The sequence below is a fragment of the Dromaius novaehollandiae genome, chromosome 3 (assembly GCF_036370855.1).
Source record: "Dromaius novaehollandiae isolate bDroNov1 chromosome 3, bDroNov1.hap1, whole genome shotgun sequence".
NCBI classification, from domain to species: Eukaryota; Metazoa; Chordata; class Aves; order Casuariiformes; family Dromaiidae; genus Dromaius; species Dromaius novaehollandiae.
The window spans coordinates 36,765,046-36,783,273 of record NC_088100.1 but is presented as its reverse complement, the minus strand read 5'-3'; the positions used below and the strand labels follow the sequence as shown (position 1 = coordinate 36,783,273).

The 18,228-nt window shown below is 40.2% G+C and overlaps 1 protein-coding gene and 1 long non-coding RNA gene across 9 annotated transcripts in view; one reads left to right on the top strand and one right to left on the bottom strand.

Annotated features, from left to right (window-relative positions):
- Positions 1 to 20: 20 nt before the first annotated feature.
- LOC112995846 (uncharacterized) lies at positions 21 to 12,106 on the bottom strand. Of its 7 annotated transcripts, none has more exons than XR_010388251.1 (4): positions 4,716 to 11,884; positions 4,312 to 4,408; positions 3,775 to 3,833; positions 21 to 485 (listed from the first exon to the last, which is right to left on the bottom strand). It is a non-coding gene; the product is annotated as an uncharacterized LOC112995846 (long non-coding RNA). The 7 variants fall into 7 exon arrangements; XR_010388248.1 differs by lacking the exon at positions 21 to 485 and adding an exon at positions 11,924 to 12,106 and having other exon boundaries at positions 1,478 to 3,833; positions 4,716 to 11,321; XR_003262269.2 differs by lacking the exon at positions 21 to 485 and having other exon boundaries at positions 1,478 to 3,833; positions 4,716 to 6,164; positions 11,166 to 11,889.
- An 18-nt stretch (positions 12,107 to 12,124) lies between these two features.
- Positions 12,125 to 18,228, top strand: part of PHIP (pleckstrin homology domain interacting protein) — a 120,929-nt gene continuing 114,825 nt past the window's right edge. The window contains exons 1-4 of one of the 2 annotated variants that reach the window (XM_026121112.2): positions 12,125 to 12,608; positions 12,772 to 12,830; positions 13,016 to 13,045; positions 13,203 to 13,262. In XM_026121112.2, the coding sequence (XP_025976897.1) occupies positions 12,563 to 12,608; positions 12,772 to 12,830; positions 13,016 to 13,045; positions 13,203 to 13,262 (195 nt within the window). In that variant the 5' untranslated portion in view covers positions 12,125 to 12,562. The remainder of the gene's footprint in view (positions 12,609 to 12,771; positions 12,831 to 13,015; positions 13,046 to 13,202; positions 13,263 to 18,228) is intronic. The other variant, XM_026121111.2, reaches the window with a different exon arrangement.

Genomic DNA, 18,228 nt, shown 5'->3' with positions numbered 1-18,228 from the left:
TCCAAAATACTGTACGTGGATAATGTTAATAGGAATTTATTAAGGGAGACAATTAGCTATCTAGTATTACAGATGGCATTAGGACTACGAAAAACATAAAACTAATTTTGAAACGTAGAGTTGTAAGCACAATTACGGCAACAGTTGAATATAGATGTAAAAGTATCCTAAAGGTGAGGGGAAAAAAAAAAGAAATTGTATTTCCAAGCAGATGTCATCCACAGTGATGAAACTGCAAGATTTTCAGGGGGATGACTGCCGCACAGATTTTAAGTAACTGATGTTGGAACACCTTTCTTTGGTTCTGTCAAGCCACTGTCTGATTCACACTTGCATGATCACAGGAGTGTCAAACTTCTTTTTGAAGTGCTGGATCTTTTAAGTGAAAACAATGATATGCTCCTCATCTGATGAAGGCTTCAGCTAATAGGAGTCCTTATGACCTGTGACCTTTCAGGTTGGGATGGTGCTTTAGGTGTACAGATCTTAAAATACATAGAAGTAATAGGTTCAAAGCGGCCTGCAGTGTAAATACTGAATTGCTACAAGATTCAATGACTGATTCAATTTATCACTAATAACAATAGCCTTGTTTTATATGAGGAAACATGGAAGATGCTGACTGTCCCCTTTTATTTCAGGAAGCAATTAGACAATCACCCATTTGATATAATGTATCTCTTTACAACAATGCATTTGTCATGTCTAGCAGATCATCTGATACTTTTTACATTATTGTTGGACCAGAAATGAAAGACTCAGTTATCTATTACTTTTTTCAGAACCGGGGTTTTCTCTCAATAGACGTGTTTTCACCAGATAAGAACAAGACAGTAAGAAGCTTTAAGCTCAAATCCCATTTAAGGATTCTTTTCAGTGGTCTTCCTGCACTTGCCTTCCAGTTCCTAGTAAGGTCTGACAAAGTATTTGATCAACTTAGCATCTCCTTTGCAATATCTCGTAAATAGATGCAAACAACTGCAGCCAGACCTTTACTGTCTTTAACTACCTAATTTTACAGTGTTCTGAAGTGATTATGAGATATTATGAATGTCCCTTACAACTACTAATTTATGTTTATTTCCATTTAATGTAACATTGTTTTCCTCAACTTCTCAGCAGCTTTATTCTGTTTTCCATCAACAGGAGACACTTCCTTCTCCAAATAACTTTAATGTGGTCCTGAAAAGCTTGTGGGATCAATTATTTGCATCTCAGGTGCCCTACATCTGAGGTTGTCATGGGATTTTCATCAACTAGAAGAACCAGGAAAATGCAAGCTATGACAGGCCCTAGCTATTCAGTATTCCATAAGCTTAAGATCCCAAATTCTTGACAATATTTACAGACCTGTGTCAAATGATACAGCAATATTTTGATATATATCAAATGCCACATATGATGTATATATATCATATATAATGACCTATCAATATTTTTACTCATGCACTGGTCGAAAGAAAACAAGACCACAAACTTCAAGTTCTCATTTTATCAGAAAAATCCAAGCATTTCAGAGCTATGTCTTTATTTGCTGGACAGAATGAAGAATCAAATAATTCAGAGGCTGTGCAAAAAAAAGTACTGACATGTATTAGTGTTTATTACAAACAAGCTAGGATTTAGCTCAGCCTGTAAAGGTTCCTAAAAAAGCACATCTGTTTTGGATATGTACAGTTACAGGCTCAGTCCATATTCTACATATCATACCTCAATAAAAAGACAGATCTGACTTTTAGAAGTAAATGACAATGGTGACCTTTTTGTTTTAAGCACATGCTGACACACATCCCTTTACTTCAAGTTGCTGATTGTGAATCATGAAGGCTATACTAGCAAATTAAACAGTGCCAGGGCTTGGGGCTAGGCACTTGAACCCAGCTGCCTATGCAATTAAATTGTCCCCATAGTCCCTGCTTTTGGCCCAGGCCAACCAGCATTCTCCCAAGCAGTCCTTGGCATGGTTCATGGATTAGCACGGCCTCAGCTGACAGTTTATATGTAGCCTGTTTTGGTGGTTACAAGAGTTTAATAATATGGACATGGCCAGGGCATGGCAATTTTCCTCGGAAATAAAGTGGGCTCTGGTACTGTTCAGTTTACTGGTACTGTTCAGTTTACTAGTATTGATACAATTCAAGATTGAGGAACACAGCAACAAGTACTCCTTACCTTTTGCACACTGGAATTCAAAATTTTATTGCCTATAAATATTCCATTAGCTGCACAACTGTGGAGAGTCCTATAATATTAGGTACACTCAACAGTGAATGAACTGAGAGGCATTCAGGTTTGTGCCACACATGCTGTTCTACTACAAGAAGAACAAGAATCCAAGGATGCTGGTAACCAAAAAATTCAAGGGTTGGGAATTTACATAGACAACCTATTTCAGAGCTATACTTATTTTTTAATGTGTTAAAATGTTGCATGTAGTGAGAGTGGTGGACCATAAATCCAAAAGCCAGTTTCAGTTGAAGTGTTTGCTTATTTTACTTATGTTAATTATTTAGTTTAGATTAAAAGACTCAAAGAAAGGAATGTGATTGAAGACTTCTAATTTGGACTGTTTTCTTTAGGCTCAAAAAGGATTTCAAAAGAAAATGAACTTCATTGGAATAAGCAGAAAGCTGAGGTGCTGCCAGGTTTTTAGAATTTCTTGGGAAATGCTTTTTTAAAAAATGGGAGGTGATTACCTCTTCCTGATTATTTTTTAGAATGTTTACTACTTTGAAAATAATTTTTACATAATAACTATGATGAAGAAAAGAAATGGTCTTATGATCTTCACATTTCTTTACAGCTGATAGAAACCGTGAAAGGCACAAATCAATTATCTGAAACACAGGAGTTTCTGATCTTTCTGTAACTTTTCTGTAATGGTTCTGAGGAATAAAATAAGGAGGGATAAGTCTGTCTGGCCTAAGAACTTACTTTTAAGGTTGCCTTGCAAAGCTGGCAAGAAGTAGCAATGTGAATATGCAATACTTAGAACATGGAAAAATGCATTTTTCGGCATTCTTCTAATGAATGAAAAGGCCAAAGGGTTACTGTTATCAAGAATCTGAGAAAAGCAAATGTTCTGCTGGGTCTTAAGGAACTACTGTGATGTTTAAGTAACCAGAAACATCAATATTATAACTTCAGGTGGAACCTCTGTGATCTTAAGTTACTCATTATGAATACTGGCATAAATCAACTCTTCCTTAACTCAGACATTTAGCTGAAGGACGGAAAGCTGGTGTAACTCTTTTTCAGTATATTAGGGGACTGTTCCCTCTCCCCCCCTCCTTTTCTTTTGTCTTTCAATTTTTAAATGGCTTTATGTCTTGTTCTGGAGTTTGCTACAGCACAGGTGACTTGCCCTGACTTCTGTTCATTCATCTGCTACTGCTTCATTCCTTATTCATGCCTTAAAAACAGCAAAACCAAAACTCAAAAGCTGCCAACTGGCAGGCTTTGCAAGAAATATTTTTGGTAGTTTATTAGGCAACTCTCTTTTATGTTTGCACAAAACAAGTTTTCCAGAATTCTCTTAAGCTTAGCTATCTGTTGAAATTTAAGATTTAATCTGAGTCCTAAAGATTAAGTTTTGGTGAACATGTGACCAACAGGATGCCTATGATCCTTTAAGTCAGTATACTATTTTCTATCGGTTACTCAGATTTCTTATGGGTAATTCCTCTTGCAGCTGAATAGAACAGCTCCTCTTGTTCTTCCCTATCCTTAACAATCTTTATGAATTGTATTAGATCATATAGGATTATTTCTTACCTCTGCTCTTTTTATTTCTCAGCTTGCAAGAATTTGGTGTTTTACTTTATCGCTCAGATCTGGAAGAAAGAAAATTGAAAATCTCAGCTTTCATCTCTAATAAATGTCTAACGGATAAACTTAAAACATCACCGAACTGTTTCTTAAGACCTAACATACCTAACATATAAATAAAAGGAACCTGAGTATTTTTAGGCAAGGATTTTAGAGGACCCAACTCCTCAAATGTTGACAGATAGGTTTGGCAATACTTGTATGTTAATTAGGTGATTCAGACTTAAGGTAGCTGTATTTAGGTGGGAGGTTAAATTAATCCTGTACAGTCATTTGTCTTTTAAAATACTTCCAAACTTACATACAGAAAACTTTTATGTGGATTAAATTAATTTAGTTTGTGACCAGATTAACAAACTCCAAAATTAGAACCATGTAAAAATAAATGCCTGGGTATTCCTTGAAAAGTTTAATTTAGTCTTTGTAAGACATCTTGTTTTTTTATATTAGTTGATTGAGTTTAAACATTATTCAGGGCTTTACCTGTATGGGCCTACTGAGAGGCAATTAGTAGTAGTGAAACTTCATGCTGAAAGATCAAGTTCAGTTCCTTCTTTTTTATTCGATCTTGAGGTCTGAGCTTCAATAAAAAACACACACACACAATCCAGCATATGCTAACACTCCAAATCTTGTGGAATTAACTCCTGTCAGTGATAAACTGATCCAAAGCTGGGTGAGAATATATATAACAGTATAACTATAAAATAATTTTTGGATGCCCGAGCTGAAAATGTAGATACTTAGTTTTCCAACAGTGAAAGTATCTGGGTGTCTTAAGATTTCTGACTGTGCCCAAAGCTGCCTATTCTAACTAACCCAGCATCCACAAATCCCACAGTTGTCTTGCGAACCCCAGGCATTAAGCATTCGCAGAGCACACTTACCAGCCAAGGCCCAAGCAAAATAGCAGTTGTGCCTTTTCTCCACCAACTCCGTAGTTTTATTCCAGTCAGGTGTGTGTGCGTGGAAGGTCCAAGTTCAGCTCAAATTCTTCCACAGGAAAGGGGAAAACAGTATTTTGCGCCTCCTAAGAGAGTGGTCTAGCCACCTGGTAGATATCCTTGAAAGGGGGTTATTCTTAGCCTCCACTATTTAAGCTGCTTTATTCTGCATGGAAAAACTCAAGATTAATTGGGCTAGAGTGAACACAATCTTTTAACCTTGTGGTGAGTTCTCACCTGGGGAAAGAGAAGCACACATACAAGTCTCCATCTTAAATTAGTATTAGGTTAAAAATGAGGAAGCAAACAAAACACCTAACAAGCATCCTGTGGTACAAGGGTCACCTGTGGTCTAATCACACTTACTGTCTCCTGTACTCTAAAATCTGTAAAATCAAGAGACTGATTCAGTGATTTTAAATCAGCAGCTACCTTACACAGTTTATATCTCAATTAGTAAACCATGCCTACTTGGCATATCAAAACTTTGCTGCAGTAGGTCTAGGCAAACTCAAAAAGGAAAAAAAATCATTTCAAGGCACCAAGTGTATGCTATAGAGGAATACAAAACATTAAGAAATCTAGATCAACAGCTCAGAATTTTCTCAAAAGACTGAACAATAAATGGAAATCAGAATCTCAGTGATGTGTACTTTGTGGATGACTGACAAATCACATACGCTACACAACGTAGGCACTGTCAGCCAAATGGTTCAATGCTAACAGCACTAAAATCTTTACTGTAAGTGCAAATTTTGGTCCTACATCATTGCTATTTTGGGGAAAACAGGTATTTCTGCTACAGAGATACAGAAATTCACAGCTCTGAATGAAATGTTAAACAACATTAGAAGGAAACACTCAGGAAAAACTGATCGTTGTCTTAAAGCTAGCAACACAGCAATGCTGTATTGGATCACACCAATGATCCATCTAATCCTGTATTTGTACTATCACTGGATATTCTTATCTGTATAAATGTCAGTTTTTCTGAAGTCTGCTAAAATCTTTGCCTGAGTGATTTCAGAGGCAAAAGTAGAGACAGGATGACTATACTTCATGACAGGAGAAAAAACATCATTTTTAATTTGGAATCTTTCACCTATTTTCATTCTTGAACTATATCCTGAAGTTCTCAGAAGATCCTGCTTCATCTTCTCCTTAACAGGTATTTTCTATTCTGTACTTTTGATATTACCTCCTTCAAATAATTTATTCCATTTGCTTGATCTTAGAACAAGTATAATAGTTAGAATATTTTTTCTTCCATCTTAACTATTTTCCTTATCTATCGCTGAACTCTAATTCTTTGGCAATAAGGTGAAAAACTCACCACAGTGTTCCAAAACAAGGTGCATCACTGGTTTATGTTGTTGGTTTCATATTAGAGTTCTAGAAAAAAAAAAACCTGTATTTTTAATATTAGGATATATTATAAATTTGTCTTTGTAAAAGATTTACTACTGCCTATTGAGTCTAGCTTTTTTTTTTATATATTGATTTAGGACTACAGAAGGAGCACGATTATTTCTTCCAGTAGAGAATTTTGAATATAACAACATCAAATTTTATTTAGCATTATTTTGCTCATATCTTGTCTAGGTATGTCTCTCTGATACTTCTCCTGACCTCCTTTGTTTTTATCTAAATTGCATAAAGAGTATCTGTAAAGTTTTTTCCTTCCACCTTTCTTGTAATTACATATTAACAAGTATATCACACTATATACATTATGACAGATTCTCTCAAGTTATTATATTGATGTAAATCCGTAATAGTCCATTATATCAGCTTCAGAGAAATTCCAAATCTATACCAAAGCAACTGGTAACCAGTCCCACTCTGAAGAGTTAGACAAAAAAACCCTCATCTGTATTTTTAAAAGTTGCATTTCTAATAGGCTACTACTGTTATTTTAAAAATCACATACCAAATACCAAATGGCCCTCAAACAGAAATCTAGCTTTTCATTTTGAAAAATGTAAGGATAAATAATGACAGTCACTGAAAGACACTATTAAAATGTGTCTATTAATAAACTTTGCAATTTATGTTATCAATTCAAACAAAATTTGTCACTGAGATTTAAAATGCAATATTGGGATTCTTCTGCTCAACAGAAGTCTCATCAGCATATTTTAATTAAAAACAATATATCTCTGTTAATAGGTATAGTAACAGCAAATGTTTTCAAAAGTTTTCTAGAAGAAATGACCTAAGAAAATAACTGCCAATCTCTAAAGCAACACAGTAAACATTTTTTTTTCTACTAGATATTCATTATGGAGTAGATCTCCTCTAAAAGGCACCCTGTATATAAATTTTTTGAAAGCAACACTTAAAAAACCATAATCCTTAGACTTTTCAAATAACCTTGGAGGCCTCAAATGGATGTGAAACTGAACCTGGCAAATATCCAAGATTCTCTGTGAAGAACAGTGCAATACTGAACAATTAAGCACAGCAGTTAAATCTTTTTCTTAAATTTCTTTGGACAATTAGGGAATGTATTCAGCGTACAAAGTTGTCCTGTCAAACTGATCCAGTAAATTCAATTGAAGGTCTTTTGCAAAACACTGGAGCACAAATTACATGACTTAAATAAATAAATAAATAAATAAAAATAAACCATCAGAATTCCTTTATTCAGTAGGAATTACATAGCTCTAATTCTTAATTTCTCTTGATAATGGAAATTTTTCATATTCACTCAAAGATGTAACAGTGAAACCACAAGAATATCATTGTAGCTGCAATTCACATTTTTTTAGGTAACAGCAGACTAAAGAGGTGTTTAGGGTTATTTGATGAATTTTATCTAGACTTATTTGCTGCTCAAACTGTAAAATTTCAGCAGCTTGATGGCAGATTCAGGGATTGTTATTTATTTTTACACAAAAATGAATTATGTTTTTGTAAGTGACTTAATTTTGCTTTACTCTTCTACCCACACATGATAACATTTAGAAACTTGTCTGTCGGGGTTAAGCTATTTGTATGCTTTTACAAAATGTTTATTTGTCAATATTGATGGTAGTCTGGTTAATATGAATTTTTTTCACCAATGGACAGGAGAAAGTGAAAGACGAAATGGTGTGTTTCGGTTTGAGTGGGAAGACATCCGAGTTCTGTGGTAATGGGTATATTATAAAGGAAATAAAAGTAAAGGATTAAAGCAAACAGTTCAGTATTTAATATCTGATATGGGTAGAATACACATTGGCTAAGCATTTGGTAGAAACTCTATAGCTGAAAGTTCATCTAAGTTACCAATGCAGAAGGAATAGATTCTTGGCACAAAGTGTAAACAAGTGAGTATTTATGAGGATTTTGTTGTGAAGCTAATCATAATTATATTGTAAAATATTGTTTAAAACTGCAGAAGGAATTTACTTGTATTGCATTTTGGCATATTTGGTCCTTCTTGCAGATATTTAATATAGACAATAACAAAAAAGGTCGGCTGGCTTCATAAGTAAAATTGCTCTCTTCTCAGTCTTGAAAAATTAATGGTTAGTTTCAAGAATGAGAACCAACAGCCACAAAAAGGCAAGCAACTGGTGATCATACTTCTGATTTGAGAAGAAAAAAAAAAAAGAAAAAAGAAAAAAAAAAGAAAGTTTAGTCAATGCTTTATGTTGCTCCCAAAACACCCCTCCCCCAAATATAGTGCTTCAAATATTTAAGAAAAAGTAGTATGAAGCTAAATTGTTCAACTTGTCACTTAATTTACAAACCCTAAAGGCCAGATTTAACAAAAAAACAGAAAGCATTTTCATACCAGGAAGTGCAGCCATTACGTTTGAAGTAATGTACTTTTTGGTTGCAAGAAATTAAACTACACTGATAATTGATACAAAGTATTAGGGCAGACATAATAATAATAATGATAATTAAAAAAAACTGTATCAAGATATACAAAAATCAAGAAGAGATCAAAGATATGATGTTCCTATTTCCCAAAAGTAACCAATGATTCAAGAGAGTTATCTCTAACATACCTGTATTTGGATACTTAGAGTGCTGACTACCTTTGCGGTAAGCAAAAAGAAAAAGAAAAAAAAAAAAATCAGGACAAGGTGCCAAGTAGGGCAAAAAAAAGTCTTGGGCTTAGTCCATACCTGATTGTAAATTTTATGTGTCAACTTTATTAACAGCAAAATCCATTAAACTTTATTCTTGCTTTCATACAAAATTATTCTTACTGAACATTTGTGAATATTCACACTTGAAAGCCACAAAATAAAACAACGGGACACTTAACATCTGCAAAAAGAGTAGGTAAATCAAGAAACTATCAGATGTTAAAACAAATTATCAGATTAAAATAATCTATGAGGTTTCTTTTACTCTCACAATTAAATCTGAAGAAAAATAATTTATTTATTTCTTTTTTAATGCAGAACTTCCATAGTAGAAATACCCCATAAAAAGCATTAAATCTCAGTGACAAAGCAAAACTGATGTATTTTTTACTTAAGAATAATGTAAAGTGACAAGAACACACAAAATCAAAGGAACCATTTGAAAGCACAACATTTAAGACTATAAAAATTCAGAGGTAAGAATATTTTTCTACACTTGCGTACTTAACAAAAACATCCTCCACTGAATGGCAACAGGAAAAAAAACTGTTAGAATATGTCTGAAAAATTAATGGAATATTTATTACTGCCGCAGGAATTCTTAAAACTCATTTTAACATGCATCACCAAGCAAAAATAATTCCGCATCTCCTCTTGCAGCCAGTGTGATTTACATGTTAAGCCACAACCAAACAAAAAAACAAAATCAAATCATCACATTTCCTCTGTAAAAAGAACTACAAAATTCAACAGCTAAGTGGACTGTATGTTTGTAAAAGCTGTTTATTAAATATTATTTGTATTACCACAGTGTTCAGGCCCAAGTTAGGGATCGGGATTCCATTTTGCTAGGTGCTGTATAAAAATTAAATAAAAGATATAATCTTTATCTTACTGTGAAAATACCAAGAACATTTTAATCCTGTGGGCTGTATTTTAAGCTGCATCAGGAAAAGTTACAAGTTGCCAGAAGAACAGGAAAGTTCAAAATATTCGGGGCAGTTTTCCTCTACTTTCAGGCTCTTTCACTGTTAAAATTTCTCTATTCCTTGGTTATAGGTTTAATGATATCATAAGTATACTGTTATATACAAACATCAAGGGAAATTAAAATGTTAATCACATTATTCATGTAGTCCTTTGTTGTGAGAGCCACCTATGAGAGTTATTACAATACATATTTTATATCACTATGAAAAGACTCAAGTCATTTTATTTTTAAATCTTTATTAGATGGTAGATATGATTTCATTGCCATTTCAATTATTTGACGTGTCGATTTAAAATAAAGCCGAAACACAGAATGGTTATTGGCATAAAAAGAAGGAAAGGGAGACACCCATACATTTTGAAATATATTAAATGAGGGTATTTAGAGATAAACTGATCCAATCTAGTATGCACAATTTTAATACTATAAAAAAATCTATACTAAGGAATGCATTTACCCTGATGATTATACCCACATTAGATTATGATTTTAATGATTTTTAGGACATGTGATAATTGTATGTCAAAATGCCTTGAAACCAGGCATCTGCTATAGGAATCAATTTTTTTAATCACTTTTTACAACATGACTTTATGGAAGTCTGTGATATTTTAGCTTCCTTTCTCTCACGGTTACAGTCAGGCGATAAAGCAGAGGGGAAGCTGCAGCGAGCCTTCTCCCCATGCCAAGCACAAAGCTCAGGCAGGAGGCTCATAAACCAGGCTCGTGGGCCTTGCAAACACACATGTAAAAAACCCAAACTCAGTCCCCCCGCTGCCCCCAGCTGCGCAGAAACACCTTTTATATTGAATTTGGTTAAAAGTTACGTGGCGGAGAGCTTCAGGTTCTTTGCTCGCAAAATATTTTTGTCTGGTTTCTATACCTTTTCAAAACGTACTTTTGGCTCTGCTTGACAGGCCCCATTAGTTAATAACTGTGTGCATTAAGAAATGACAGCTTTCCCTGTTTACATCGATCACTGTTAAATTCACTCTCATTGTCTACAAATACGCTCATTCTTACAAGGCCCCAAGCCGACCTGAAAAAGCACAGCTGCATTGCAAATCATAAAGACAACTAATTAGGCACCTCTAACCCCCTTCCCTCGTTAGACAGAGATTTAAAAAAATGTAATAATCAGAGGGAACTTGCTTTGTTTTTTACTTTCTTTCCTTTTTTTGACTGTGAGCAGCCAGCGAATAGTTACGACACAGATCGGAAGGTCTATCCGGCACCGCTAAGGGAGTGCAACATTCGCTCGTTTAGGAGCTTTAATCGCTCCTCAGGCCTCGCACCATACCGCAGCCTTTCACGAACCTTCGGCGGGTTATTGATCCGCCAGCGCGTTACCTCCAGTACGGCCACAGGTTCAAGCATCGCCATCGCCTGCTCGTCCTCACGCTGGCAACGCTCCTTCTCTCGCCGCTGCTCCCAGCAGCCGGAAGACTCACCAGTCCCGCGGGCCTGGTTTAGCTAGCAGCCGGGATAATTAACAAAATCGTTATTAAGCCCGTTTCCCCCCCCCCTTTTTTTTTTAAGATACAAGACCGAGAGCGCTTTGCCAGCCCGTCATCCCCGCGGAGATGGCAACCGCCGGCCGCCCAGCCCCGAGCGCAGCGCAGCCTGGCCACACAGCGACAGCAGCGCGGCTGTGCTTTTTCTTTTCTTTTCTTTTCTTTTTTTCCCTAAAAAACACGCAGCATGTGAACTCGCCCCGGGGCACAACGTCGCAGGCAGCCGCGGCGCTCACGGGAGCCGCCAGCGCGCAGCGCCCCAGCGCCGACATGGCTCCAAGCGAGACGCGGGGCCGCCGCAGCCCCGCGCCCGGGAGGGGCCTGGCTGCGGGGGAGGGGGAGCCGGCGGAGCAGAGGGAGGATGGGCCTCCTCCGCCCGCCTTCCCAGCGGGGCCGCGCTCCCCGGGGGCATTTTGGCTCCGCTCGCTTCCCCATTTCTGCAACGCTGAAACTCGGCAACTTCCAGCCCCGGCGCTGCCGCCGCGAATAGCCGTTGCCCGCCCGCCCGCGCGCCCGCCCCTCCTCCCGTGCGTCGTATCCCTCCGCGCCGGCCGCCCGCACCTCGCAGAGAAAGCGCCTTTCACCGCCCGCCCCGCCTCTGCCGCTCCGACATCTTCCTCCGTAGCCGGCCGGCCTGCCCGCCTGCTAATAAACGCGTAGCGCTCGCCCTCTCCCCTCTCCCTCTGTCCTGAGCCCGCCGCCGCCGGGGGCGGCCGCCGCCGCCGCCGCCGCCGCGGGAGGCAGGGCGGGAGGGAGGGAGAGGCGGCCGGCGGCGCGGCTCCCCCCTCCCCCCCTTTCCGCGCCTCGCCGCCCCCGCCGCCGGGCACCGGGCGCCGGGGACGCGGGGGGAGGGGTGCGCGCGGCGCGGCTCGGCGCGGCGCGAGGGGCCGGGGGAGGGCTGAGGCGGGGGGCGCGGAGGAGGAGGAGGAGGGGACTCTTTCTCCGGGCGGAGGGATCGCGCTCGCTCGCTCGCTCCGGCTGGCTGGCGGCGGCGGCGGCGGCGTTGGCGGCGGGTTGCCGTGAGTTGTTGTTTCCTCCTGCTGCCCGTGGGTTGAATGGTGGAGCCGAGACTCTTCCTGGTGAACGAACAGTGACAGCTACCGGGCGGGCGGACGCGTTTCGCAGGGCCCCGACGCTGCCGGGGGAGCGCGGCCCGACCCCCCCGCCCCCCTCCCCCCGGTCGCGGGCTTTCGCCTCGCCATGTCCGGGGACAGCGGCAGCAGGCACACGGCGGAGCTGCGGGCGGGTGAGTGAGCGCCGCGGCGGGCGGGCGGGCGAGGGAGGGAGGGAGGCGGGAGGCAGAGCCGCCGCGCGGGAGCCGGAGAGGGGCGGCCGTGAGCGGGGGGAAGAAAGGAAAGCCCGCGGGGATGGGGCGCGCTCAGCCCTCACCGCCTCTGCTCTCCCCCCAGAGCTCTACTTCCTCATCGCCCGCTTTTTGGAGGACGGACCCTGCCAGCAAGCGGCTCAGGTAGGGGATGGATGGCGCCGCCGGCCCTGGCGGGGAGGGGGCGGCCGGGCAGGGCGGCGGATCGGGCGGCGCGCTCACCGCTTCTTTCTCTCCCTCTCTCTTTCCTTCTTTTTTATTTATTTTTTTAATTTCCCCTCCCTCTCTTTTTATTCCTTTCTTCCCCTCCCCTTTTGTTGTTGCTGCAGGTCCTGATCCGAGAAGTGGCGGAGAAAGAGGTAAGCGGCGCCGCACGCCCGGCGCTCGCCCCGCCTGCGGCTTCCCTCCCCCTTCCCTCGCGCTCTCCCGCTTCCCCCGCCCCATCGCGGGCTCGGCTGGGGGGCAGCTCGGGGCGGGGGGCGGCTCACACCGGCTCTCTGCTTCCTCCCCCGCCAGCTGCTGCCCAAGCGGACGGACTGGACGGGCAAGGAGCATCCCCGCAGCTACGAGAACCTGGTGAGACTCGCGGCCGAGCGCGATGCGGCGGGCAAAGGTTTTTTTTTTTCCTTTTCCCCTCTCTCCTTGAGCAGCCCAATAAAAAAATTGAATTTCCCGCAAAAAATACGACTTAAAAAAAAAACTTTGGAGGATTTTTTTTTTAAACTCGGCCTCCTCCTCCCTCTCAACCCCGCGGAGAAGCGCGCACGGCCGAGGCAAGCGGGGGCGGGGGGCGGATAGCCCCTCTCGCGGGGTGCCGCGGCGCGGGGGTGAACAACGGCGAGCGCCCTAAAGCCAGAGCCGCGGAGCCACCGCGCTAGAAATAAAGGTACGTCATGGATGTGCTGTGGGAGCCCGAGGCAGCGCGGGGCGGAGCGAGCGCGCCGAGTCTGCCGGAGCCGGCCGGGCCGCCAGGCGGCGGGGGCGCGCTCTGCTCCGCCCCGCCCCCTCCGCGCGCTCCTCCCCGCCCCGCCCCCCCCCGCGCGCGCGCGCGCGCGCACGCACAATGGCCGCGGGCGGCTGCCTGCGCTGGGCCGGCTGTGGCGGGGGGGGGGCGGCGGGCGCGCTGTGCCTGGGGGCGCGGGCCCCGGGCCCGTGCGGGCGGGCGAGAATTTTTTTTTTCTTTTTTTCCCCCTAAACCTGTCTCGGGTCTGTACTGGAGGTGGGTTTGCTCCGAGATATCCCGTCTTGGTGCTGTATGTGGCCACACATACTTGCAAGATGCGTTATACATCTTTGTTTTCTACATAAAACCTGTCTAGTAGTATGTAAGGTAACTTAAACGGCCAGGTTTGTATCGCAGATTTTTTTTTTTTTTAATCTCCATCTCCCAGTGTGTGCTTTTCATCTCAGTTGTGGATCTGTGATAGCAAAGGTACTAGTTGCGGTGGTGCCTGTAGTTGTTTTAATTCTGCCTACTAGCAGAGGTGGGCCTGAGTAGTTTTTCTAATGTGCTGTCAGTTGATGTTGTGGGAAAACAGCAATTAAGATGTTGGAGTTGCATCCCTTAGTAACTTGTTGCTAGTATTGTTTTTGTTACAGATGTGCTGTTATCATCTAATTTCATCTCTGAATTTCTAAGTAAGATTTCAGAAGAAAGCTGTGCCCTCTTAGTTTGTATTGTTTGTAAAGCAGGATTTCCCTTTGAGCTTTCTGGTTGGTCATATTAGCTCTAAGTTCCAGTGCTTCTGAGGTTTAGACATGTGGTGAACTTTTGAGTTCATGCGGAAGGAGAGGGACCATAACGCAGCTGATAATGTACATGCAGCCATTTTTTATTTTATTTATTATTGTTATTTCAATACAAGTGGTAAGTTTCTATTGTAGCTAGAACAGGCTTGTTCATTGCATTGGTTTCTTCTAGAGTGTGAGGTGGACTGGCCTGAGCATTTTAATGCATGTAGTTGTGGAAGAACTGATTGCAGTTGACTTGTTGAAAACATGCTCATACATAGCAATACTTTCACATTTTCTTGAAGTCAAAGACTGTGAAAAAATTCAACTAGGAATTTCAAAGTGCTGGTACCTTTATATGATATGTTGCACTATTAACATATTTTTTAAAAGGTAGTATTAACCCATAAGGCTATATTATCCATTCCAAACAATGATGGCAATTTACTTCGTAAAACTTAGCATTAATTTTTTGTCCCTTCAATTTTAAAGGGAAAGATTAGAGTTGTAGGTGCAGTCCTAGTATAGAATGGGGTTGGGGGTCTCCTATGTAGTCTGCATAAGAGAATGTGAGAAAAGAGAAGGTGGGGAAAAAATTTTTTAAAGGTTGAGATAAGGCTTTATGAGAAATGCAGGCTTCTTTTAGGTCCTGCATTTGAAGCATCTTTTATTTGGTAGAATGCAGATACATATGAATTTAGTCAGAGTTAGTATGTAATGATGTAAGATGTACTTCTCTGAAATTCCAGGAGTCTAAAGTTGGACTTGATTCTGATCTGTGTGTTTAGACATAAGCTGCTATTTAGGTCCTTTTTCTCTTCCTAGTCTTCTGTTCTTAACAAAGCTTTCTTAGACTTCTTCATGTACTTTCTGGTAAGCATCTGTATGCCCTTCTTCCACCTTGCCCCTACCTAGAAGTGGGGAGAGGGGAAAAAGAAGTTGGTTACTTTGTGCTTGATACTTTTCTCTTTCCTCTATTTCTGCTTTTGCTTCAGTTGGGGAAGCAAAAGTGTAAACTTTGTATTCGATGTTTTAGGCTTGTGAAAGCTGTTACAAAAGTGTATTTGTAGGATGAGAGTTAAACTTCACATACAAGAAAAAAAATGTGAAACAAGAACTTGTTTATTTCTAACCTAAGTATCTTTAGCTGTTAAGTTGGAGGTTGATGTTGATTTAACCCTCTGTTTTTTTTTTGTTTTTTTTTTTTTTTTTTTTTTTTAGAAACAGCTTTCAGATGCTATCTGGTCTTTCTGGAGAAAGCACATTTTGTCATGCATCAGTACCAGTTTCTCTCACTTGTATGCCTAGAGCTTTTGCAAAAATTGATAGAAGCAGCTGAGAAAAGCTAAGAAACAAACAAAAATAGTAATAAATGTAATGTTAGAAGCCTGACTGGAATGGAATAAAGGCTGTGTATAGCAGTTGATGGAATTTAATGCTAAGCTTTTTTTGTTCTATTATTTGCAAAACCATACCTTTCGTTATATATTTATGTGGATCTTGTATAGCCTATCTTTTCTAGTGATGCCTAATGTTCCTGTTTATTTGTCGTCTTTTGAAAGCATATGTTTAAGAATTATTGGAGTTATTTTTCTATTACTAGACTGAAATTCACAGCCTTAGATATTTTATTGCCGTAACTTAATTTTCTCAAATAATGTTAAATTTGGTACAATTTTCATCTTGTATATTACTTCCATTCTTCTGTTTGGTCAGTGAAAGTAAATGTTTCATTTTCTTACAAGCTAGCACCATGCTGTGCAGGCTTGTAATGCTGCAAGAAAATATATGAATTCAGAACAGCTATTATACTGTGTTTTATAGTCTTAAGTGGTTTTCCTTGAATTCAAATATTTCCATATTATATTTTTTTCCTAGAGTCCCCATTCGTGGTATAAACTACTTGATTCTGTCTTTGAGAGTGTAGCCTCTTATTTCAGAGTGCCAATCTAGTTTTTATATTGTCAGTATTACAATTTCTGTTTGTGGTATATCCAAAGTCTGTTTGAGAGTTGTGTCTCTGGTAGGTTGCTTTTAGCCTAAATAGTGAGGATGGCATGACTTTTCAGGAACAGATCTCTCCATGTTTGTGTTCTCTTTTGTTAGCTGTGAAACCCCATTAAACAATTAAACATGAAACATGTTTTTTTCTTCTTTTTGAAAATCTGAGGAGTTCTTATGATGGGGAATGGAAGTCGAGTCTTACTAAGAGAGTTAACTGCTTGCTATAGCACAATGAGGGAGCCTTCTGTCAGAGTTGAATTGTGTGTAGATTGTGGTTAAATACATTGTTTAAGTGTTGTGTCGTTAGGCTTAAAAACATGTTTGTTAGGGCCTTGACACACCATAGCTTGTTTGTGCATTATTTGACTACAGGGTAATTGGTTTTTCATGTTGCAGTTCCACTATGGGTGTAGCTGATCTAACTGTGTGTTGTTGCTGAAAGCTATGCATTTCCACTGCATCTGTTGTGTAGGCACCAGCACTCATCCAAGTATGCAGTCAGTTGGATCAGGGTGCTGAACTGTCTCAAAAATAAATAGTACAAAAATTATTTTCAGATGATTCAGCTCTCTGACTTCAGCCACCTTGATCCTAATACCACCATGAGAGAGATGGTAGCAATGCATAGTGAGGGATATGGAACGTGTTGGGGTTACCCCTTTTGGAAGCAAAGTGGATTTCTGCTGGCTGAATATGAAGATTCTCCTTAACAATTTAAAGTTACTGTAGAGGTTTTATAGATTTTGTAAAGTACCAGCGTTGTGGTGTAGAAAATCTGAGCTATTGCATGGACTTTCTTTGTCTTACCTAAGTTATTCACATAATTTTCCTTTTTCTCTGTTGAATTAAACTTTTATTCATATTGGTGGTAGTCGTGGATGGAGGAGCGCAGGGAACTGTGTCGAATAGGATGACTGTGTAGTGGCTTTAGTAGATAGTGGAATATACTTTATTGTTCTCAGAAACTGTTTATTGTTATTTTGCTAATGTTTCTTCCCTTCTCTTCTCTCTCCCCTTCCCGCCATTGTTAAAGATTTTATTTTTAAAGTGAAAATGACAAACTCTGTTTTCAGGCCATTCCAATGTTCTTTATTTTTAGTTTTGCATAGGTGCATGAAGTTACAAAGAGCATCTGTGGAACTGGGCCATTAAACTCAGAACAGTTGCAATATTTCATTGTTTGCATAGTCTCTAAGGTAGTAAAGTCTTTTAGGCAGTATTCTGGTTACTGCTTAATAATTCCATTTCTTAGTAAGTAACTGAAATAAGTGGTTCATTTCTTCAAAAAACCCTGTGAGGAAAGGTAAAATTTGCATCAAATCCCAGAGCTGTGTTGTCATATAGTTTTATCAACGATATTCTGGGGAAAGTATATACAGTGTTTCAGAAGGTAGTCTGAAAAGCTTAGTGAACTGGTGGTGATAATGACTGTGATACTTAACAATGTGTTTGGTCTAATTATCAGTGCTGCTATTGGATGTATGTAAACTTAAATGATTTAATTGTAGTTCTACAAGTCAAGCATTTCTGTTCTACAGATGACTTATATAGTTGGCAGTTCAGATGATAAGTTATAGACTCTTTGTTGAAACTGTTTTATGTTTATGATGAGGAGCTCCCATTCCTTGTGTAAAGCACCTTGCATTGGTTTGTTCTGTAGATAATCAGTAGGATCAGCAAGTCGACCCTAGTGTCTTTCAGATTAGAGTTAAGAAATGCTGATAAGGGATGGGCTAAAGAGGAATATTTGGTTTCCTAGGTGTATCTGTTCTAAACTCATTACAAACATTTTGGAATTTTTTTTTTA